This window comes from Salvelinus sp. IW2-2015, linkage group LG18 (assembly GCF_002910315.2).
Source record: "Salvelinus sp. IW2-2015 linkage group LG18, ASM291031v2, whole genome shotgun sequence".
NCBI lineage: Eukaryota > Metazoa > Chordata > Actinopteri > Salmoniformes > Salmonidae > Salvelinus > Salvelinus sp. IW2-2015.
Genome location: NC_036858.1, coordinates 58,527,414 through 58,551,806, shown reverse-complemented (window position 1 = coordinate 58,551,806; position 24,393 = coordinate 58,527,414). Strand labels below are relative to the sequence as shown.

General features: G+C 40.3%; 1 protein-coding gene and 1 long non-coding RNA gene across 2 annotated transcripts; both read right to left on the bottom strand.

Annotated features, from left to right (window-relative positions):
• Positions 1–6,257: 6,257 nt before the first annotated feature.
• LOC111977967 (galanin receptor 2a) lies at positions 6,258–17,807 on the bottom strand. The gene is made up of 2 exons (XM_024007734.1): positions 17,461–17,807; positions 6,258–7,385 (listed from the first exon to the last, which is right to left on the bottom strand). The coding sequence occupies exons 1-2, from the start codon at positions 17,805–17,807 to the stop codon at positions 6,623–6,625; spliced, it is 1,110 nt and encodes a 369-aa protein (XP_023863502.1). The 3' UTR covers positions 6,258–6,622.
• Positions 17,808–18,395: 588 nt separating this feature from the next.
• LOC139029250 (uncharacterized) lies at positions 18,396–23,793 on the bottom strand. The gene is made up of 3 exons (XR_011481543.1): positions 23,600–23,793; positions 23,118–23,284; positions 18,396–19,045 (listed from the first exon to the last, which is right to left on the bottom strand). It is a non-coding gene; the product is annotated as an uncharacterized lncRNA (long non-coding RNA).
• Between the last annotated feature and the right edge of the window lie 600 nt (positions 23,794–24,393).

The window sequence follows — 24,393 nt, the reverse complement described above, 5'->3', positions numbered from 1 at the left end:
CTTTCAACTTACGTTTGAGAGTTTGAATAGTAGAATTCTCAAGGTGCAATTTTGAAGTTAGGGACAGTTAGAAACTTACTGGGAGGGGGTCCAAATTAGGGGAGGGTTGCAGGATTGGGGTCAATTCCACAAATTAAATTCCAATGCAATTACCTCTCCCTATAAATTCCGTCAATTAAAGTCAAACTCCAGCAGGGTTGGGGTCAATTCCACAAATTCAATTCCAATTCAATTCCCTCTCCATATAAATTACATCAATTAATAAAAACATTCCAGAGAAGTTCTGCAATTCAGAGCCATTTAAACTCATCTCAAATTCTAATTCTAAGTCAATTTAAAACTACAATTCTTAATTCAATATTCTGTCACAAAAATTTACATAATTAAATTACCTCTGTAGACCAATACCCTGAATTTAAATTCGTCAACTTCTTTCAAATCAAGCCATACTCCACCCAACTGTCTCAACTCATGGTAGATTACGAAGACAAARTTAACCTCTTCATGAACTAAGAGGGAATATTCCTGGTAAACCTCAAAATGTRCCCTTAATTCTGAAAACTTTCAGGAAGCTTAACATGCAAAATATATTAAATAACACAATAAGATGCTTTTCAAATTTAAACATACAATCATAAAGATGTAAAACATTGTCCTAAATATAACCCATCCAATTTGTGAATATCATTGATAAGTTAAAGCTGTTTAAAAGGAACAGCATTAAATAATGCCGAAAATGCTAAATACTCTATTCCACTCGGTAGTGGCTACTGTATTATTCAATATTACGTTATACAGTTTTCCCCCCAATTGGTTTGGCACATTGTGGAACAAAGCCCAATGCTCAACAAAAAAATTGTGAGATTTAGATTGGGAAACACCTAAAAAAAATGGTCATACGTTTTTTTATATTCAAACAAAACCCTTTATGTAACATATCCTTCAATTGAACCTTGGTCTCCGGTGGGGAAGCACACATTAGCGTGTTGCTGGGAGTGTTGCCCACACGACCACGGCTCTGGACGATCCTCTCATTTCTATCATGAATCTTCTTTCGAACTATGCATTTAAGCACTTGACAACATGTGTAAATGTTACATAAAGTGTATGTTATTTTCATCTCCTTCTTTCATGCTATGTATCTGTCTAAATAAAGAAAAATACTAAAGGTACAGTGGAACTCCACTCTCCATAAAATGAATGAGATGCTTATTTATTCAGGAGTTAAATTAACACTCAGTTTGTAAAATAACCTGTTGGTGTTAATAACCAGAGTTGAGTGTGATTGTGTCATTTTTACTCTGTAGTAAAACACTTGCCCGTCAAATTTCCCAGAATTAGCTTATTACTAAGCTAATTAAATCTGTTAGTAGTTGGACTCATTGCACCCGTAACTGAGATGATTGTTCCAGTTTAAATGATGTACAGTAGGTAGTCTCCCTGCTCCAAATACTTGCAGTCATTCTAAATGCAGGTTGCGGTTGATTAAGAGTTCACATTTTTGTGTATCAAAATGTTGTTAAAATACCAGAATGTACAGTACATTGTTGATTGCCTGTTCACTCCTTTGCACAGCAAAATTATGTACAGTTGAAGTCGGAAGTTTACATACACTTAGGTTGGAGTCATCAAAACTCGTTTTTCAACCACTCCACAAATTTCTTGTTAACAAACTGTAGTTTTGGCAAGTCAGTTAGGGCATCTACTTTGTGCATGACACAAGTATATTTTCCAACAATTGTTTACAGACAGATTATTTCACTTATAATTCACTGTATCACAATTCCAGTGGGTCAGAAGTTTACATACACTAACATGCTGACCAACCTCATTGGTTTATAGAAGCAGGTACCCACGTGCCATCTCCTCATTGGTTTATAGAAGCAGGTACCCACGTGCCATCTCCTCATTGGTTATACCCACGTGGGTGATTGAAAGACAAACTGTTTTGCCTGTAGTCGTGGTAATACAARGAAAGTTTAGATGCGATCACCATATAAGTTAAACGATGAAAAAGCCTGGAAGGAGGAGAGATGACTAGAAACGATTCGGTTGGACGTTTTATGTGTGGATTAATTGTCGGAGTAGAGGTCCTTGTGCATTTAAGGAAAAATAACAACTCAATGTTTATATCCCAGGACAAATTAGCTAGCAACAGCAAGATAGCTAAATAGGACAAATTAACGTTAGCTAGTAAGTGCAAGCAAGCTAGCTAAATTGCCATACATGTTTAAGACCTGTCCCCAAATTAATGTCATTGGTTCAGAGTTTGTTTTGATATTTTAACCTGCGTGTCGTGATCGCGTTTGGTGTGGGGGGGCAAAATACATTTATGCACGATAGCGCACGCGCGCAGCCGGTTTGGGTTCCGTGTAAGTTGACTGTGCCTTTAATCAGCTTGGAAAATTCCAGAAAATTACGTCATGGCTTTAGAAGCTTCTGATAGGCTAATTGACATCAATATAATATTTTAGTCAATTGGAGGTGTACCTGTGGATGCATTTCAAGGCCTACCTTCAAACTCAGTGCTTTTTTGCTTGATATTTACATTTACATTTAAGTCATTTAGCAGACGCTCTTATCCAGAGCGACTTACAAATTGARATCATGGGAAAATSTAAAGAAATCAGCCAAGACCTCAGAAGAAAATGTGTAGACCTCCACAAGCCTGTTCATCCTTGGGAGAAATTTCCAAATGCCTGAAGATACCATGTTCATCTGTACCAAACAATAGTACGCAAGTAAAAATAACATGGGACGACGCAGCCATCATACTGCTCAGGAAGGAGACGTGTTCTGTCCCCTAGAGATGAACGTACTTTGGTGCGAAAAGGGCAAATGAATCCCAGAACAGCAGTAAAGGACCTTGTGAAGATGCTGGAGGAAACAGGTACAAAAGTATCTATATCCACAGTAAAACGAGTCCTATATCGACATAACCTGAAAGGCCACTCAGCAAGGAAGAAGCCACTGCTCCAAAACAGCCATAAAAAAAGCCAGACTATGGTTTGCAACTGCACATGGGGACATAGATCATACTTTTTGGAGAAATGTCCTCTGGTCTGATGAAACAAAAATAGAACTGTTTTGGCGGCATAATGACCATTGTTATGTTTGGAGGAAAAAGGGGGATGCTTGCAAGCCGAAGAACACCATCCCAACCGTGAAGCATGGGGTTGGCAGTATCATGTTGGGGGGTGCTTTGCTGCAGGAGGGATTGGTGCACTTGACAAAATAGATGGCATCATGAGGGAGGAAAATTATGGGGATATATTGAAGCAACATCTCAAGTCAGGAAGTTAAAGCTTGGTCGCAAATGGGTCTTCCAAATCGACAATGACCCAAGCATACTTCCAAAGTTGTGGCTAAAATGGCTTAAGACAACAAAGTCAAGGTATTGGATTGGCCATCACAAAGCCCTGACCTCAATCCTACAGAACATTTGTGGGCAGAACTGAAAAAGCGTGTGCGAGCAAGGAGGCCTACAAACCTGACTCAGTTATACCAGCTCTGTCAGGAGGAATGGGCCAAAATTCACCCAACTTATTGTGGGAAGCTTGTGGAAGGCTACCTGAAACGTTTGACCCAAGTTGAACAATTTAAATGCAATGCTACCAAATACTTCTGACCCACTGGGAATGTGATGAAAGAAATAAAATCTGAAATAAATCCTTCTCTCTACTATTATTCTGACAGTTCACATTCTTAAAATACATTTTTACAAAGATTAAATGTCAAGAATTGTGCTTAACTGATTTTAAATGTATTCGTCTAAGGTGTATGTAAACTTCTGACTTCAACTGTATTGGACTTACACAACACATTTCATTAATTTTTGATGATCTTCAGGGTGGTGTTTAATTCCCACTGAAATCTAGCCAAATGTCAAGTTTAGAATATTCAATTTCCAACTTTATACATTCAGACAAGGTTAGGAACTATCCCCAAACAACCCAAACCATATTAACTGGTTCCACCATCTCAATAATGGGTGCAAAAAAATCCAACAGATTATAGTAGACTTTAAAAAATATTTTTTGTTTGTCTTTGCTCAGCATAATATAACAATCCTTGTACATCCAAAACCACACACATATAATCAAATAATTTGAAAAATAGACCAGCAAAACAGCATGCTGGGAATTATTTTAATCAGCCGCCTGACGTCATTTATAATGTATTTTTCCAAGTCTTAAAGTAAGCAATACAGAATGTTGCAGTGCTCAATTGGTAGCACATGGCTCTTGCCACATACTTGTCATTTAGCAGACACTTAATCCAGAGCAATTTACAGTAGTGAGTGCATATATTTTTGTAATGGTCCCTCGTGGGAATCAAACCCACAACCCTGGCGTTGCAAGTGCCATGCTCTACCAACTGAGCAACATGGTATCAATGACAGGATAGTGGGTTCAATACCCGGGAACACCCTTAGGTAAAAAATGTATGCGTACGTCACTGTAAATTGCATCTGATAAAAMGTTCTGCTAAATGGCATATGTTGTAGATGTATATGTTGTAGATGCAATAATTGAGTAAACAATAAATTAGTAGAATTCAAATTCTGCCTCCATATAAAATGCATCGACAAAATGACATAGTTCATAGACTGCTTAAGGGTAAAGAAACTAATATGTCATTTGGCTGAACTATCACTTTAATTGGACCAAAATAAAAAATATATTTATAAACAGTAATACTTATATTTATTTGATTTTAAACAACATCTGCATTCAATTTCAATGCTAAATGCATTTAATCCAGTAAATGGAATTTGCACAATTACAATGTTTTATTCAAATTCCATTCCAATTTTGTTTTTATTTTCCAATTATATTCCAATTCAGACTGTCTAAATTCCAATTCTAAATTCCGATTCCATTCTAAGGATGGTTTTCTTCTTCAATTCTTCTTGTTGAGGGACAAGGCTACCCAGACTAGCCTACAACACCTAAGGGGAAATTAATAATTAATTGTATTATTTTTTTCAAGTGTGCACAAAATTCTACTATATTCTGTAAATTGCATATTTCATTCCATTTCGATCAGTTGTCTTATAATAATATGCTCCCAGCAGGCTCAGTTATTCAGAAAAGCGTAACTCCGCTTCCCATCGTATTAGTTGTGCACCTAATGCTTCAATATAGACAAAATATTTGTTATTTAACTTCTAAAATGTATGTAATTTTATGTGTGGCATAAACACAACCAGTCACAATGTTTTAATCTGATTAGGCTACTTCAAAAGTCTCCTGTAGTCTACCTGCGCATGTTCACCAAAATATTTTTCCAGCATCCAAACTGTGCAGACAGTGGCATAGAAACCTGTTGATGGAAAATTAGTTGCATATATTTTATATAATTATGAATATAGCATCAAAATGTAAAATCTGATTTCCACCTAGCTGATAATTGTCTGCAGCCAGCTTTGATCATAGTGCAGTTCTATTGAAACAGGCAGGGAGAGTTAGCTCATCCATGGTGGACAGCAAACCCTCAATCTTTTGGCCTGCAGCTCTGGATGGCATCAAGCACACTAAAGTGGAAAAGTCGATATCCATGTATTGTTATTCTTAAAACATTGTTTTAAGTTAATTCTATGAGGGAGGAGGGTGTGCAATTTTACAGTACAAGGTGAAAATGTTTGTAAACTTTGAACTGTCCCTTAAGTATTTACATGTTGAATTTAGTATTGCAAACATTTTGTGGTTCAGTAGCATCATCCTCAGCAGGTGACTGTTCACTGACAGTTTGTTTCATGGACAGTCTCTTATTTATTATTATTATTATTATTATTCCCCAATCAAAACTTACTTAGGGCCCCCAAAAGGCTAGAGCCTGCCCTGATCAGATAACATAAGGTGTAAGAGAAATTAGCTTTAAATCGGGAACATTTTCTCTCAGCCCAATGACAAAATGTACTGTATAGAATAGAATAGGAAGAAATATGCTTTAAAACTCAAAAATCATCTCTCAGCCCCATGGCAAAATTTGTGGAATAGTAGGAAATCTAATTTAAAACGGCAACATTTTCCCTCCGCCACATGGCAAAAAGTGTAGAAATGCAAGACATTTTCTATAAACAGCATATTTTTCTCTCTGCCCTATGGCAAAATGTTTAGAATTGTTAGCCTGGCCTCAAAGACTAGACATAACATAGTAAAAGTAAATCTGTGACACTCTGATTAYTATGATATGTTACGTTTGGTATAGTTACATAAGACATAAGGTTACTAAGCTAAAAACAAAAGGTGGGAAGTTGGTCGGGGTGATGGGTGGGGATATAACACAAACATCTAGCAATGCAAATGTTCACATCATGGGCAACTATTTATTAATTTGCAACTACTTAGTACGTTAGCTAACACTTCCCCTAACCATAACCCCTAACCTAGCTTAAATTAGCCAACTAGTCACCTAGCTAACATTAGCCACATTTATTTTTACATTTGTGAAATATCATACGAATTGCAATTTGTAATATATCATACAAAATGGGTGATGGAGATCCACAAATTAATACATTCCATACGAAACTTAACATATCATGCTATATTGAGGGAGACCGATTTACTATGTTATGTCTACCCCTGAGTCCAGGTTGGAATTGCAGGAAGTTAGCTTAAAAAGAAAATCTCTCCACTGCCATGAGCGGGGCCTCCAAATTCTTCTTGCCCAGGGCCCCAGATGTGGTTAGTCCGGCACTATCTCCTCGCTGTGACCCCAGGCTCTGATTGGACGTCTCACTGGACCCCACCTCCACCGTGCTGACCACATGCGCCGCCTGAAACACATGCACCCGGTTCACCACCCTCTTACTCAACACACAGTCAAACACCTTCCGGAATCCCTTCCGGAAGTGTTTGGACACCAGGGCATACACTATAGGGTTGAGACAGGAGTTAGCATAGGCCACCAGGTGAGAGAGAATACGGAGTATATAGGTGGTGTGGTTTAGCGGAAAGTGACCAAACCACATACACAGTATAACCAGGTGATGGGGAAGCCAGCAGAGGCAGAAGAGCACCGCTACGATAATAATCATCTTGGTGACTTTCCTCTTTGCTCTCCTGGACTCAGACATGTCCTTCATGGGGTCCACTGTGGTCCACAGGTAGRGGATGGTTCTGGCGTAGGTCAGGCTGAGGGTGAGGACAGGGATGAGGTAGCCGAAGAAGAAGGTGCAGACGTCCATAAGGCGCCTGTCCTGGAACTGCCAGGCGGGGATGCAAACCACGGTGCCGTCCAGGTCCATCTGTTGGTAGTAGCTCAGGTACGGGCCAGAGAAGACCAGGGACAAACCCCACACCACACAGATGGACGTCAGGGCGTTACGATGGGTCCTCATCTCCCTGGAACGGAGAGGGTAGCGGATGGCCAGATACCTTCGGGGTCAACAATAGGAAGAAGAGGTGGACTCAGATAGTTGGACAGACAGGATTTAGTGATACATAATATAATACCCAGGTATGTCCTCCTATGAGAAAAAAGTGCCCTGTCAGATTGGTAGCATTTTCTTATGAATACATTTTCATTTTTTTATTTATTTTTTATCCTGTCCGGTAAAGAATTGTCCATCAAATTTGCTAATTTCAAATGTTTGAATCTTGGAAAATCACCTCTCCCCGCTACTCTGCCCCCAAATGAGCGTGCACTGCAGTCGTCTTCCTGCTGTTGCACAAGCAGAAACTACCGGCGCCTAGCTGTAGAAATGTTATAAGCAGGGTTGAAAGTAGATGTAATTTATTTCCATTACGGGACCTCCTACACACAAAAAAAGTAGGTTTCCTCAAGGCTTCTTAGGGAAGGATGATTGTTCTATCTAGAACCATAAGAACTCAAAGAACCATTTGAGCGCTTCAAAAATTATTTCAAGTTCTCAAAAGGGTTCTTTACTCTTTTAGTGATCTTTCAAATGTAGGGGCGGTGCATTACAATATTTTGGGGCATGGTTTGCACCCAGGTCTTTTTGTGCAACCGTGAGTGAGAATGTTATTCTAGTTTCTTTAATGTGTTGTGTTATATAATTATACTAAATAAAAAATATAAATGCAATGTGTTGTCCCATGTTTCATGAGCTGAAATAAAAGATCCCWAAAAWTTTTCAGATGCGCATTAGGCTTATTTCTCTCAAACTTTATGAACAAATTTGTTTACATCTTTGTTAGTGAGCATTTCTCCTTTGCCAAGATAATCCATCCACCTGACAGGTGCGGCATATCAAGAATCTGATTAAACAGCGTGATCATTACACTGGAACACCCTGTGCTCTGGACAATAAAAGGCGACTTTAATATATGCAGTTTTGTCACACAACACAATGTCACAGATGTCTCAAGTTGAGGGAGCGTGCAATAGGCATGCTGACTGCAGGAATGTCCACCAGAGCTTTTGCCAGAGAATTTAATGTTAATTTCTCTACCAAAAGCCACCTCCAAACATCATTTTAGAGAATTTGACACTACGTCCAACCGCAGACCACGTGTAACCACTCCAGCCCAGGACCTCAACATTCGGCTTCTTCACTTGCGAGATCATCTGAGACCAGCCACCCGGACAGCTGATGAAAATGTGGGATTGCACAACTGAAGAATTTATGCACAAACTGTCAGAAACCGTCTCACGGATGCTCATCTGTGTGTTTGTCATCCTCCCCAGGGTCTTGACCTGACTGCAATCCGACGTTGTAACGGACTTCAGTGGGCAAATTATCACTTGCAATTTCTGCTTGCACGCTGGAGAAGTGTGCTCTTCACGAATTAATCCCGGTTTCAACAGTACCGGGCAGACGTTTGCCGTTGTGTGGCCAAGTGGTTTTCTGATGTCAATGTTGGGAGGCATAAGCTACGGACAACGTACACAATTGCATTTTATCGATGGCAATTTCAGTGCACAGAGATACCATGACGAGATCCTGAGGCCCGTTGTCGTGCCATTCATCCGCCGCCATCACCTCATGTTTCAGCATGATAATGCACGGACCTATGTTGCAAGGATCTGTACACAATTCCTGGAAGCTGAAAATGTCCCATTCTTCCATGGCCTGCATACTCACCAGACATTTCAGCCAATAAGCTTGCTTGGGATGCTCTGGATCGACTTTACATAGCCATTGAAGAGTGGGACAACATTCCACAGGCCACAATCAACAGCCTGATCAACTCTATGCGAAGGGGATGTGTCGAGTTGCATGAGGCAAACCATAGAAAATGGTTCTTTATAGCACCATACAGGTTCCATTTAAAACATTATGTGCATGGTTATTTGTGAACCTTCAAAAAAGGGTTCTATATAGCAACAAAAAGGGTTCTGCTATGGTTACAAGCCAAATAACCCCTATTTGTTACTATTGAGAACCATTGTTTTTTTGTGTGCTTGTGTGCACTATGGGCCTCATCATAGAATTACATATAGAATCCCTTTTCATTTCATAAGATGTGTGGGCCTAGTAGAACACATTTGTCAATTAACTTAAGAAAAATGTATTACCTTTTAATGTGGCATAAAAACAACCAGTCATGATGTTTTCATCTGATTGCCAAACAATCAAAGGCTCATGTAGGCTACCTGTGCAGGTTCGTCCACACACAAATTAATTCCAGCAGCCAAATTCTGCTCTGTGCATCTGCCATTTGACAAATGGAAAGAAACATATTTTAAAGGTCCCAAACAGTCATTCTGATTCCCATATAAAATAGCCTTTTGCGTGACTTAAACATCTCCCATAATATTCTTTCACAATAAAAATGCCAAAAATTTGAGAAGAAGTGCAGTTTTTCTCTCATGTCAAACTACCAGGAAGTTTAAAAAGGCAGACTACGTGGGCGGGGAGCTAGTAGGATAAGTGGGTGGGGAGCGGACTTTGACTGAAGGTTCTTTGAAAATGCCTATGTCAAGCACCATGGACTCAGTGAGCAGTGTTGCAGTGATATTATCTCAAGCAAATTTGCGGATGTAACCGATGTGAAATGGCTAGCTAGTTAGCGGGGTGCGCGCTAATAGCGTTTCAATCGGTGAKGTCACTCGCTCTGAGACCTTGAAGTAGTTGTTCTCCTTGCTCTGCAAGGGCTGCTGCTTTTGACGAGCGATGGGTAACGATGCTTCGAGGGTGGCTGTTGTCTATGTGTGCAGAGGGGGGAGGAGAGGGACGGAAGCAATACTGTTACACTGATACAAAAGCAACTCAAACAACATTGATATGCATGCAACATCCAATCCTGTCATACATTACATCATGGTTTCAAAAATGATTTGCTTATCCAACTGTTTGGTTAACAGCATTATATAGACAAAATGTTGGCTGTATAATTTTGCTAACTAGCCCAAATGGAACTGTCAGCACTGACAAGCTAGTTCACTTTGGACAATTTCCGCTTAAACTTTTGATTGAATATATAGTATATTGACTGTCTGATAATGTTCATATATAGTATCATGACTATCAATGAAGTCAAGAAATCTGTGTCAATTTTCTGTTTTGGCATGTCTCTTGATGTAATGACTTGACAACTGCGTAAGAGTTTCGGGCAAGCCTTCCTCCCATTTTGTTCCATGCTGGCTGAAGACCTAGCTAGCCAGTGAGGGGGTTCGATTAATCTTGCTCGGGCGCCTGTGTCGGCGTGTTGTGCACCAGGTGAAAGTTGATTGCATTCCTTTTGGGTCCGGGCTGCCTCCCGAGCGTGATCCAGGTGCCCCTTTCGAAGCCCACGCAAAGTCAGCTCAAGGCAAAGTGACATAGGAGGGCTCCTGAGTGGCGCAGCAGTCTACAGCACTGCATCTCGCATCTCAGTGCTTGACCCTGGGCTGTATGACAACTGGCTGTGATCAGGAGTCCCATAGGGTGGCGCACAATATGCCCAGTGTTGTCCGGGTTTGGCCAGGGTAGGCCGTCATTGTAAAATAGCAATTTGGTCTGCACTGACTTGCCTAGTTAAATAAAAAAGGAGCATGTGGAGTAATGAGTAGGATTCTGTGTTTTCACATGCAACAGTGATTGCGTTAGAGCTTTATCTGCCATCCCAATTAAAACAAGTGGGAACATTTAAAAATAGATTTTATGGAAAAGAGATGTATGTTTCTGAACAATGCWCCCCGTTGACAAAAATGACTCTGTGTAGATTACTGTCGTGATTTGAGAAGGGCACTCATGCTCCTCCCTCCCCGTTATCACCAGATCACATTAACAGGCGGGTCAGCATAATTGAATCCGCCCAATTACTAGCTAGCACCAGACACAAATGAAATCGGAAACCTATAAGTATCTTTGCCTTAAATCTCAAATTATATTTGCTGACACGCTGCAGTAAAATTTTGACACTACCTAGTTATGTAAACCACACCCCTCTGAACACGACTTCTGTGGTATATATTTTAATTAGGTAAGACATTTTTTAAAAACTTTTATTTAACTAGGCAAGTCAGTTAAGAACAAATTCTTATTTTCAATGACAGCCTAGGAACAGTGGGTTAACTGCCTTGTTCAGGGGCAGAACAACAGATGTTTACCTTGTCAGCTCAGGGATTCAATCTAGCAACCTTTTGGTTACTGTCCCAATGCTGTAACCACTAGGCTACCGGCCACCCCAATAAAAATAAGATGTTAATAAGATGTGTATTCAAATTTGAGATTTTGTGATGTCACACAATGCCCTTTATAATCCCTATTTCCTTTCACTTTGAGCACCTGCCCCTCAGAAGGTATTTGCCCTGCAAATTCCAAATTGTACCCTAAACACTGACGTTAGACTGTATTAGAGAGGATGAAATGAAGCGAGAGGGTTTACTCTGCCCAAAGTCTGTCCACAAAAACAAGACCACAAAGTGAGGTATTTTTGTATGGAGATCAACGAGAGAGTATCGAATTTGGTCAACAAAAAAATTGCTGATTTGAGGCTTATCAAATCAAAACGTTATTTGTCACCTGCGTCGAATACATGTGTAGACCTTGCCGCAAAATGTTTATTTACAAGCCCTTAACCAACAGCGCAGTTCAAGAAAGAGTTAAGAAAATATTTACCAAATAAACTAAAGTAAAAAACAATAAAAGGTAACACAATAAAATAACACTAATGAGTCTCTATATACAGGGGGTACTGGATGCGAGTCAATGTGCAGGGGTACAGGTTAGTCGAGGTAATTTTTACATGTAGGTAGGGGTGACGTGACTGTGCATAGATAATAAACAGCAAGTAGCAGCAGTGTAAAAAACAAATGGAGGTGGTGTCAATGTAAATAATATGGTGGCCATTTTATTAATTGTTCAGCAGTCTTATGGCTTGGGGGTAGAAGCTGGAACCTTTTGGTCCTAGACTTGGGCGATCCGGTACCGCTTGCCGTGCGGTAGCAGAGAAAACAGTATGTGACTTGGGTGACCGGAGTCTGACATTTTTTGGGGCTTTCCTCTGACACCGACTAGTATATAGGTCCTGGATGGCAGGATGCCTGGCCCCAGTGATGTACTGTGCCGTACACACTACCCTCTGTAGCGCCTCTCGGTCAGATAACGAGCAGTTACCATACCAGGTGGTGATGCAACTGGTCAGGATGCTCTCGATGGTGCAGCTGTACAACTTTTTGAGAAACTGGGGACCCATGCCACATCTTTTCAGTCTCCTGAGGGGGAAAAGGTTTTGTCATGCCCTCTTCACTACTGTCTGGTGTGTTTTGACTATGATAGTTTGTTGGTGATGTGGACACCAACAATCTTGAAGATCTCAACCTCTATCGACCTGCTCCACTACAGCCCCGTCGATGTTAATGGGGGCTTGTTTGGCCCGTCTTTTCCTGTAGTCCACCAGCTCCTTTGTCTTGCTCACATTGAGGGAGAGGTTGTTGTCCTGGCACCACACTGCCAGGTCTCTGACCTCCTCCCTATAGGCTGTCTCATCGTTGTCAGTGATCAGGCATATCACTGTTGTGTCATCATCAAACTTACTGATGGTGTTGGAGTCGTGTTTGGCCATGCAGTCGTGGGTGAACAGGGAGTACAGGAGGGGACTAAGCACACACGCCTGAGGGGCCCCAGTGTTGAGGATCAGCGTAGCAGACATGTTGTTGCTTACCGTTACCACCTGGGGGCGGCCCATCAATAAGTCCAGGATCCAGTTGCAGAGGGAGGTGTTTAGTCCCAGGGTCCTTTGCTTAAAGATGAGCTATGTGGGCACTATGGTGTTTGTTGAACAGCATTCTTTCATAGGTGTTCCTTTTGTCCAGGTGGGAAAGGGCAGTGTGGATCTAGGGTATCCGGGAGGATGCTGTTGATGTGAGCCATGACCAGCCTTTCAAAGCACTTCATGGCTACCGACATGAGTGCTACGGGGCGATAATAATTTATGTAGGTTACCTTCGCTTCCTTGGTGGTCTGCTTGAAACATGTAGGTATTACAGACTTGGTCAGGGAGAGACTGAAAATGTCAGTGAAGACACTTGCCAGTTGGTCCGCGCATGCTTTGAGTACACGTCCTGGTAATCCGTCTGGCCCCGCGGCTTTGTGAACGTTGACCTGTTTAAAGGTCTTGCTCACATCAGCTACCGAGAGCGTTATCACACAGCCATCCAGAACAGCTGGTACTTGAAGTGTCCTAATGGTCAGGTTGTAACGAATGCAGTGATATACAGTACCAGTCAAAAGTTTGGATACACCTACTCATTCAAGGGTTTTTCTTTATTTTCAATATTTTCTACATTGTAGAATATGAGTGAAGACATCAAAACTATGAAATAACACATGGAATCATGTAGTAACCAAAAAAGTGTTAAACAAATCAAAATATATTTTATATTTGAGATTCTTCAAAGTAGCCATGCTTTGCCTTGATGACAGCTTTGCACACTCTTGGCATTCTCTCAACCAGCTTCATGAGGTAGTCACCTGAAATGCATTTCAATTAAAATGTGTTCACTTAAAAGTTCATTTGTGGAATTTCATTCCTTCTTAATGCATTTCAGCCAATCAGTTGTGTAGTGACAAGGTAAGGGTTGTATACAGAAGATAGCCCTATTTGGTTAAAGACCAAGTCCATATTATGGCAAGAACAGCTCAAATACGCTAAGGGAAATTACAGTCCATCATTACTTAAAACCTCTACGGGATCGGTGTCCCTATACCGGGATGGTTGAGCTAACGTGCGCTAATGTGATTAGCATGACGTTGTAAGTAACTGCAAACTTTCCAGGACATAGACATGTCTTATACAGGCAGAAAGATGACATTATTGTTAATCTAACTGCACTGTCCAATTTACAGTAGCTATTACAGGGAAAACATACCATGCTATTGTTTGAGGAGTGGACAACAACAAAAAACTCACGGCAACTGGTTTGATACATTCACCTCTGAAGTGAAATAATGTACTTACATTCAGTAATCTTGCTCTGATTTGTTATCCTGAGGGTCCCAGAGATAAAATGTAGCATAGTTTGTTTGATAAAATCCATCTTAATATTCAAATGTAGGAACTGGGTTCTACAGTTTGAACCCCTGCTGTCCCTGGCTCCACACCCACCCCGCCCGGCCATCTAGATGTGTGAAAGTTAGTCTATAAGCTAATGATCCATCATTTATGACATTCCTGGGAGTGTGTAAACTTAAATATTGTATTACCATATAATTTGTATATGTTCTCTATAGTTATGTACTTGAAATGTATCAATTGACCAATTCGGCACATTTGGGCGGACTTGATAAAAAATATTGTCTAGTATTGCAATGCTTCACTGGATCAATCTGAAACTTTGCACAGACACCTCTGTCACCTAGTGGCCAAAATCTAAATTGCGCCTAAACTGCAATATTTTATTATGGCCTTTCTCTTGCATTTCAAAGATGATGGAACCGTTTTTTTTGTTTGTATATCTTTTACCAGACCTAATGTTTTATATTCTCATTAATTTCACATTAATTCCACAAACTTCAAACTGTTTCCTTTCAAATGGTATCAGAATATGCATATCCTTGCTTCAAGTCCTGAGCAACAGGCAGTTCGATTTGGGTATGACATTTAGGCAAAAAAAAGGGTCAGATCCTTAAGAGACATGAAGGTCAGGCAATACGGAACATTAAGAACTTTGAAAGATTCTTCAAGTGCAGTCGCAAAAACCATCAAGCTCTATGATGAAACTGTCTCTCATGAGGACCACCACAGGAAAGGAAGACCCAGAGTTACCTCTGATACAGAGGATAAGTTACTTAGAGTTACAAGCCTCAGAAATTGCAGCCCAAATAAATGCTTCACAAAGTTAAAGTAACAGACACCTCTCAACATCAACTGTTCAGAGGGGACTGCGTGAATCAGGCCTTCATGGTTGAATTGCTGCAAAGAAACCACTACTAAAGGACACCAATAATAATAAGAGACTTGCTGGGCCAAGAAACACAAGCAATAGACATTAGACAGGTGTAAATCTGAGTCCAAATTTTTGATTTTTGGTTCAAACCGCCGTGTCTTTATGAGACGCAGAGTAGGTGAACGGATGATCTCCCCATGTGTGGTTCCCACCGTGAAGCATGGAGGAGGAGGTTTTGTGGTGTGGGGGTGCTTTTCTGGTGACATTGTCAGTGATATACTTAGAATTCAAGGCACACTTAACAGCAAGACTACCACAGCATTCTGCAGCAATACGCCATCCCATCTGTTTTGCGCTTAGTGGGACTATCATTTATTTTTCAACAGGACAATAACATCTCCAGGCTGTGTAAGGACTATTTGACCAAGAAGGAGATTGATGGAGTGCTGCATCAGATGACTTGGCCTCCACAATCACCCGACCTCAACCCATGGTTTGGGATGAGTTGGACCGCATTGTGAAGGAAAAGCAGCCAACAAGTGCTCAGCATATGTGAGAACTCCTTCAACACTGTTGGAAAAGCATTCCAGGTTAAGCTGGTTGAGAGAATGCAAAGTTTTTGCAAAGCTGTCATCAAGGCAAAGAGGGCTACTTTGAAGAATCTAGAATATAAAATATATACTACCGTTCAAAAGTTTAGGGTCACTTAGAAATGTCCTTGTTTTTGAAAGAAAAACACATTTTTTGTCTATTAAAATAACATCAAATTGATCAGAAATACAGTGTAGACATTGATAATGTTGTAAATGACTATTGTAGCTGGTAATGGCTATTTTTTAATGGAATATCTACATAGGCGTACACAGGCCCATTATCAGCAATTATCACTCCTGTGTTCCAATGGCACAATGTGTTAGTTCTGTGAAAGGAGTAGTACACAGAGTTGTACGAGATCTTCAGTTTCTTGGCAATTTCTGGCATGTAATAGCTTTCATTTCTCCGAACAAGAATAGACTGACGAGTTTCAGAAGAGAGTTCTTTGTTTTTAGCCATTTTGAGCCTGTAATTGAACCCACAAATGCTGATGCTCCAGATACCCAACTAGTCTAAAGAAGGCCCGTTTTATTGCTTCTTTAAATCAGGACAACAGTTTTCAGCTGTGCTAACATAATTGCAAAAGGGGTTTCTAATGATCAATTAGCCTTTTAAAATGCTAAACTTGGATGTGCTAACACAACGTGCCATTGGAACACAGGAGTGATGGTTGCTGATAATGGGCCTCTGCGCACCTATATAGATATTCAATAAAAACAGCCGTTTCCAGCTACAATAGTCATTTACAACATTAACAATGTCTACACTGTATTTCTGTCCAATTTGATGTATGGACAAAACATTTGCTTTTCTTTTAAAAACAAGGACAGTTCTAAGTGACCCCAAGCTTTTGAACGGTAGTGTATTTTGATTTGTTGAACACTTTTTTGGTCACAACATGATTCCATATGTGTTATTTCATAGTTTTGATGTCTTCACTATAATTCTACAATGTAGAAAATAGTAAAAATAAAGAAAAACCCTTGAATGAGTCGGTGTTTCCAAACTTTTGACTAAGTGGAAGACGTTGCATTTCGGCAACTTGTATATGTTATATCGGAGTTGTGCCTGTTGCTCACACGCATATCTGCCCGCTCATTGGCTACAATGTTCCCACCCGATCTCGCATCCTCTCGTCTGCCTTCCATCTTTTTATGGACATGTATTTCCATCGTTAGAGCGGTCCCTCGACCAGCTTGTCAATATAATCTTTGGCTGTGTGGAGACACCATTTTTTTTCATATTTTTAAGGAACTCAGAGAGTGTTCTTTCAAATGTTTTAATTGGTCAGAGAGTGTCACTGAACAAAATAATCAAGAATGACTATCATGCACCCTTTCTCACTTTCCCTCTGTAGGCTATTTGCCTATAGACCATCTTCATACCATTACAGTACTGTATATAAATGGGGTAACAAGACTGATCTTCTGCAATGAATAAGTATTTTTCAGCAAAAATATATGTTGACAATATAACAATAAAATCATTAAACTAGTTAAAATGTTATCTTTCACAACATACGACCCATTTCAACTTATATATATATATAAAAAACTGTTGTTAACGGTAAGTGAAACGCACCTGTCCAACGACACAGCGGTGAGCGTAAAGATGCTGGCATACATGGTAAGGTAGATGATAAAGTGTACGACTTTGCACAAGAACGGTCCAAATACCCATTCATCCATAGTGTAGATAGTGGCTTGAAAAGGTACGCAGAACACTATAAAGCACAGGTCTGCCACGCTGAGGTTCAGAATAAATAGGTTTGTTGTTTTGGTGTTCATCTGTCCGTTCCAGAGGAGGACAGTGAGGACCAATCCGTTCCCCAAGGTACCGACGAAGAAGATGAGCGAGAAGACCAGAGAAATGATAACTGATTCCGTTCTCCAGTTCGCACCAGTTTGGTTCTGCACAGAGTTATTCATTGTTACTTTTTACTAAACTTCTTCATAAATCTGACGTTTCGGTATTTTAAATCCTTTATTTAGTGAATCTCATAAATGCATTGTTCATTTTCAGATGCTGCGTAACGCGCATATGTTCTAAGCATCGAGAAATACTTGGTTGTTCAAAGAGGTGGAAAGTTTAAGCATCTGTCTAGTCTAGTCCTCCTATCTCTGACAAAAGGGGGATAGTGTTTTCTGTCTCTGGCTAGGCTAGGAGGGGTGTCCTTTCTCTTTCTCTCTCTGCCACACACCACCTACGATAACATCTCTTTTCACCATCTTGCATTTTCACTCCTGCGTATTATCAATATCAAGCCACATTCACATCCCTCCCATCTTCTGTATAATTCCTAGAGTATATCTTTTTTTTTTATCTGCCCATGTACAGTACATTATGGGGTTACTATCAAAAGGATGTAGATTTATGCCTGTTTCCCAAATGGGGCCTTATTCACTATATAGTCCATTACTTTTTACCAGAGCCATATGCCTTTCTTGTTTTCATCCAGCTCTTCCTGTGGATGTTGTCTGGTGTTTCTTATTTTCTCATAACAATAAAGCTTCATTGATTGCTTTATTGAATTTATTTTCCATTAAAATACATATTTTATGCTGCTCCAACCAGAGACAACTTTACATACATTTAATAAAACAATTACTGAGGATAGACACTGCTTATTGTGGTCATTGAATCAGACAAACATTTGCAGAAGTGTGTGTCATAAAAAACGGTCATATAAGTTTTTGGTTGCACCTCGTCTCACTTTGGTTGAGAACCTTCTACTTCTCTCCTTCATTTCAGCATGAGAGGAAGGGCAAGAAAACATGGTCATTGGTATTACTGAAGCCATGGCAAGATGGCAAAATTGTGTCAATTTAGATTCCTTATCTCTCCAAAAAGGTCATTATTGCTATTATTACAACTACTACTATTATTATTATTTACTATTATTACTATTATTACTACTATTATTAATTGCATAGCTCTGGCTGCAACACGGGTACATTGTGATAAACATTCTCTGTGGAACCGTAGAACTCATATGGTCACACTATTCTCCATCTCAGCAGGGTTCAGGTAGTTATAGGGCAGTGTAAGCTTGGTATTCCTCTCCATGATTGACTGGCTGAGGAAGGACAACTACCTGCAGGTACTTCATCATCTGCTTGGGGGCTGCCTCATCAAAGTATTCATCTGGGTATGTACCAAGGAGAATCTGAGGAAGACAACATTATTCCACTTTAATATTAAAACTGGTGGTCGTCTCACCCAGCTACCTTAAGATGAATGCACTACCTGTAAGTCACTCTGGATAAGAGCACAAGCAATGGACATTAGACAGGTGGAAATCTGTCCTTTGGTCTGATGAGTCCAAATTTGGGATTTTTGGTTCAAAGCGCAGTGTATTTGTGAGACGCAGAGTAGGTGAACAGATGATCTCCCCATGTGTGGTTCCCATCATGAAGCATGGAGAAGAAGGTGGTGGTGTGAGGGTGCTTTGCTGGTGACACTGTCAGTGATTTATTTAGAATTCAAGGCACACTTAACCAGCATAGTTACCACAGCATTCTGCAGCAATACACCATTATTATTATTTTTTTAACCTTTATTTAACTAGGCACGTCAGTTAAGAACAAATTCTTATTTTCAATGACAGCCTAGGAACAGTGGGTTAACTGCCTTGTTCAGGGGCAGAACAACAGATTAGTGCCTTGTCAGCTCGGGGATTCGAACTTGCAACCTTTCGGTTACTAGCCCAATGCTCTAACCACTGCCATCCCATCTGGCTTGTGCTGTGGGACTATCATTTGTTTTTCAACAGGACAATGACCTAAAACACATCTCCAGGATGAGTAAGGGCTATTTGACCAAGGAGAGTGATGGAGTGCTGCATCAGATGACCTGGCCTCCACAATCACCCGACATCAACTCAATTGAGATGGTTTGGGATGAGTTGGACCGCAGAGTGAAGGAAAAGCATATGTGGGAACTCCTTCAAGACTGTTGTAAAAGCATTCCAGGTGAACCTGGTTGAGAAAATGCCAGGAGTGTACAAAGCTGTCATCAAGGCAAAGGGTGGCTCATCATCAAGCTTTTATTATTTGTGTCCCCAGGACTGACTTTGGGAAACCATGCCTTAAATGACTAAAACCAGATAGAAAGCATGCAGGAAAGATATTGAACTATATATATATTTTTAATAATACCATCATTGAGAACTAACAATCAAGCCACATTCACATCCCTAGGTCAGGGAGAATAAAATTCCCCAAARTGGGGATTCAGGGCACATGCACATTTATTTTGTTGTAATGTTTGATCAGAGGACCACATCATTAGCAGTGGCGACCCGTCATTAAGGGCAGAGCCCCAACTGTTTTGAACCCCACCTGTTTAGCAAAATTTTTGCCATGTTATATTGGCATTAATACGTGTCACATATCAGTTTGCAAACAATGTAAAAAAGAATCATTGAGTTATTAAAGCCACATACAAACATGGTCTCCTCTTTGCTTTCTTGAGTAAGGTAGATCCAAAATGCTGCTGTTTCAGGCTAGCTCAGTGCTATCTGTGGTAGGGCAGCCAGCGGAAAATACAGAGTGTAGGGGTAGTTAATGTTCTTTTACCGACAGTGTCACCAGCAACGCACCCCCACACAATCACACCTCCTCCTCCATGCTTCACTGTGGGAACCACACATGTGGAGATCATCCGTTCACTTACTCTGCGTCTCACAAAAACAGTGGTTTGAACCAAAAATCGCAAATTTGGACTCATCAGACCAAAGGACAGATTTCCACCGGCCTCATTCACACAGTCTCCTCTGAACAGTTGATGTTGACATGTGTCTGTTACTTGAAGTCTGTGAAGCATTTATTTGGGCTGCAATTTCTGAGGTTGGTAACTCTAATGAACTTACCCTCTGCAGCAGAGGTAACTCTGTGTCTTCCTTTAACCTGTGGTTTTTGCGACTGCACTTGAAGAAACATTAAAAGTTCTTGAATTTTTCCAGATTGACTGACCTTCATGTCTTAAAGAAATGATGCACTGTCGTTTCTTTTGACTTATTTGAGCTGTTCTTGCCATAATATGGACTTGGTCTTTAACCAAATAGGACTATCTTCTGTATACAACCCTTACCTTGTCACAACACAACTGATTGGCTCAAAAGCATTAAGAAGGAAAGAAATTCCACAAATTAACTTTAAGACACACCTGTTATTTGAAATGCATTCCAGGTGACTACCTCATGGAGCTGGTTGAGAGAATGCCAAGAGTGTGCAAAGCTGTCATCAAGGCAAAGTATGGCTACTTTGAAGAATCTCAAATATAACATATATTTTGATTTGTTTAACACTTTTTTGGTTACTACATGATTRCATATGTGTTATTTCATAATTTTGATGTCTTCACTCATATTCTACAATGTAGAAAATAGTCCAAATAAAGATAAAGCCTTGAATGAGTAGGTGTGTCCAAACTTTTGACTGGTACTGTATATTTACCCCCAAAATTTTGGGGGATTGGAAATGATGCAGACAATTACATTGATAGAAGCCACAATCTGCAATATTAAAACTGATTTACCCCCCCCTCCCCCAAACAAATAAATAAATAATAATACTGTTCCTGTAGACTTCCAGTCATTGCCGTAATGCTAGTTAGCATTGGCTTGTGAAACTACTTTGAAKTTCCTTCAGACTGGACGTAGAGACATAAAAATGGTATCCACGATGGCATTCTGTTATAGCTAGCGATATTCAAACAAAAATTCCACCAAAATGTTTTGCTAAATAAAATAGTAATCGCGGACCCCTGCAGTACCTCCACGGATCCCAGTTTGAAACTCCATGGTTTATAGTGCAGTAGTGCCTTAATTACCAGATGAAAAGTGATTTGTTTTGGAACCGGGGGAGAAGTCGGCTCAAAACAAAAGTGACGTAGGTTGATCATATGGAATAATGAGTAGGATTCTGTTTCCCAATGGAAACTAGTTTGAAAACGCAAACATTTTATGGAAGAGATATGCATGTTTCTGAACGACGCATCATGCTGCCTTGTTGACCTTGGTTGTGTTCCCCTGCTCAGACGTTGCTGACACATGGCAGATTTTATCATGTGTTATAGAAATCTGGTCCCTGACTGAATATCAACAATGAACTAATGAAACAAATTCCAAAATATAGTTTTGGGGTGGAATTTTCCTTTAACAAGTTGGAAACAATTTGGTCTGGTTTGAAAGTTGAACAGTCAGGGCAGTGAGGCTGGGGAGGCTGTGAGAGGTAGGAGGGCGCAGTGTCATAGGGCCTTGAAAGGGAGAAGTATCACCTTGAAGTCTATCCTCTCCTTCATGGGGAGTCAATGAAGGTCTTGGAGGATTTAATTACATTACTGGCAAGTATCAGTTTGTTTTCATGCAAAGAAATGTTCTTAGCTACTGTCTATTAAGCGCATGATTAATATTACCACTACATTGCAAACATTTTGTACTAGCCTAATGCCTGCCTATCTACTTCAGTTCAACAAACACATGGGGCCAGACAGCAAACCATTATTGTCAAGGATTAGTCAATGCACGTCCCCTTAGGTGGCTGTTTACATATGACTTTCACCTATACTGTCTTATCGGATGAGTGCAGATGTGAGAAACGATACAAGGATGTGGATTGTTGAGATACACCCAAGGCAGTATCTGTTCGATGACCCCATTTCACCTGTGCCAGGTACCCTGTGTTCTCTCTGAAGCATTCCTGGGAAGCAACACACACTTATGCCGGGGATCAGACCAGAGGCTCAACCAGGGCAGTGCCAGTGAACTCTAGCAATAGAATACATTGCTTGTCAATTCAGACATTAGTAGGCCTGCTTGGCTATGCAATGCTAAGATTCTCAATTTCTCACATCAACTTTGTGGTTATGATGTAGTAGCTGGCTGCCCTCTAGTGTTGGTTTGGAGAAGTCATAGATGTAGAGTATGCCTACAATCTGAGTGGGATGCTAGAAGGAAGTCATCCTTCACAGATAACCCGTTTCCCACAACACATGTTGTCAAATCACCAGATGAGGTAGGTTTATGAAGTAAACATTTTCTATTAGGGATGGAGGGGGAGAGACAGACAACCATACCATTACAAAATACAAGCTCTACACATCCTATACATTGGAACACAAACATCACACAAATAAACTTGAAGGTACAGAGGGAGAAAATGAGAAGAAAAGATTTCAAACAAGTAAAGCAAACAAGTAAAACAGAGACAGGGAGAGTTGAAAGCGCATTCACCTACTTGAAGGAGCAGCTGAGGAGGCCTCTGTACCTCGACCCAGGCCCCAACCTCACCAGAGTTATGAACAGTAAGTTAGGAATGCCCAGTCAGTTAGCTACAGGCCCAGGTGACTCAGGTTGGCCAATGCGTCGACCAGTTGGGAGGCCACAACAGCCAGTTCTTTACATCTGCAAGACAATCAGTTTGATCTAGAATTGTTTGTATGGAAGGTTCTAGCTAGCTAGACAAAACTTAGTTAGCTAGCTAGAAAACAGATGGGCCTAGGCTAGAAAAGGCTGCTGGAAGTTTAGTTATTAACTAGCTAGCTATATTGTTTCCTTTCTAAGTTGGCTAGTAGTATCACATTCAGAAAGTATGTTGCAGTTAGCCATATGATGACTAAAAAGAAAAGCTGTTTTACAATCAGATTTATTTGTTATCTCTTCTACAGTTAAATTCTTAGCTCGAGGCCTTAAAGTAAATTAACAACAAATAACACTCACCTGTCAAAGCACACCACCCACCTACAGAGGATTAGAGAGGGATATCAACAACTTCCAACACCACTTAATTTTTTTATTTAACTAGGCATGAAGGCCTAACCCAGCCAAAGCCTAAACCTCTAGCACTGAGATGTAGTGCCTTAGACCACTGTGCCACTCGGGAGCACCGAGTGCTTCATCCAGCTGTTGCTCTGTCGTCAGCTGAAGATTCCAAATGTGATTTGCCATTTTTTTCTTCTTCTAATATTCCCGCGATTGATGACGTTACCGATTTCAACCAATGCAATCTCTTTGTTTCAATATATATATACGTCATTGGCGTTGGATGCGCATGCAGGCTGCAGCTATGAAAAAAAGAGGCGGTAAAAAATAATGCTCAAAACATTTTTATTTATTTTGTATTTTGGAGAAATTACAGGTGGCGCTGGTGAGTAACAAAATAATATTAAATCAAGCCTCTAAACCAGTCAAGAGTTTCAGCGTTGATGAAGAAAGGTTTAGCGTTAGCAAGCTCACTAACGTTAGCTGCAGTGAAGCCCCTGACCAGAGCTAGATTCGCACCTGCTCTTGATCTACAAACACCAAACCGATGTTGAAATGTATAGACCGACTCGACTTTGATTGTTTGTCAAAAGATTGTTGGTACTATTAATACTTTTTGAAACATTTTAATTTTACATAAAAAGTGCATAAATGTGCAGTAAGTGCTACCTAAAGTACAGGCGATGACACTTCTAGGGCCTTACACATGTGTAAGGGCAACAAAGCACATGGCTACTTAGTTATATATATAT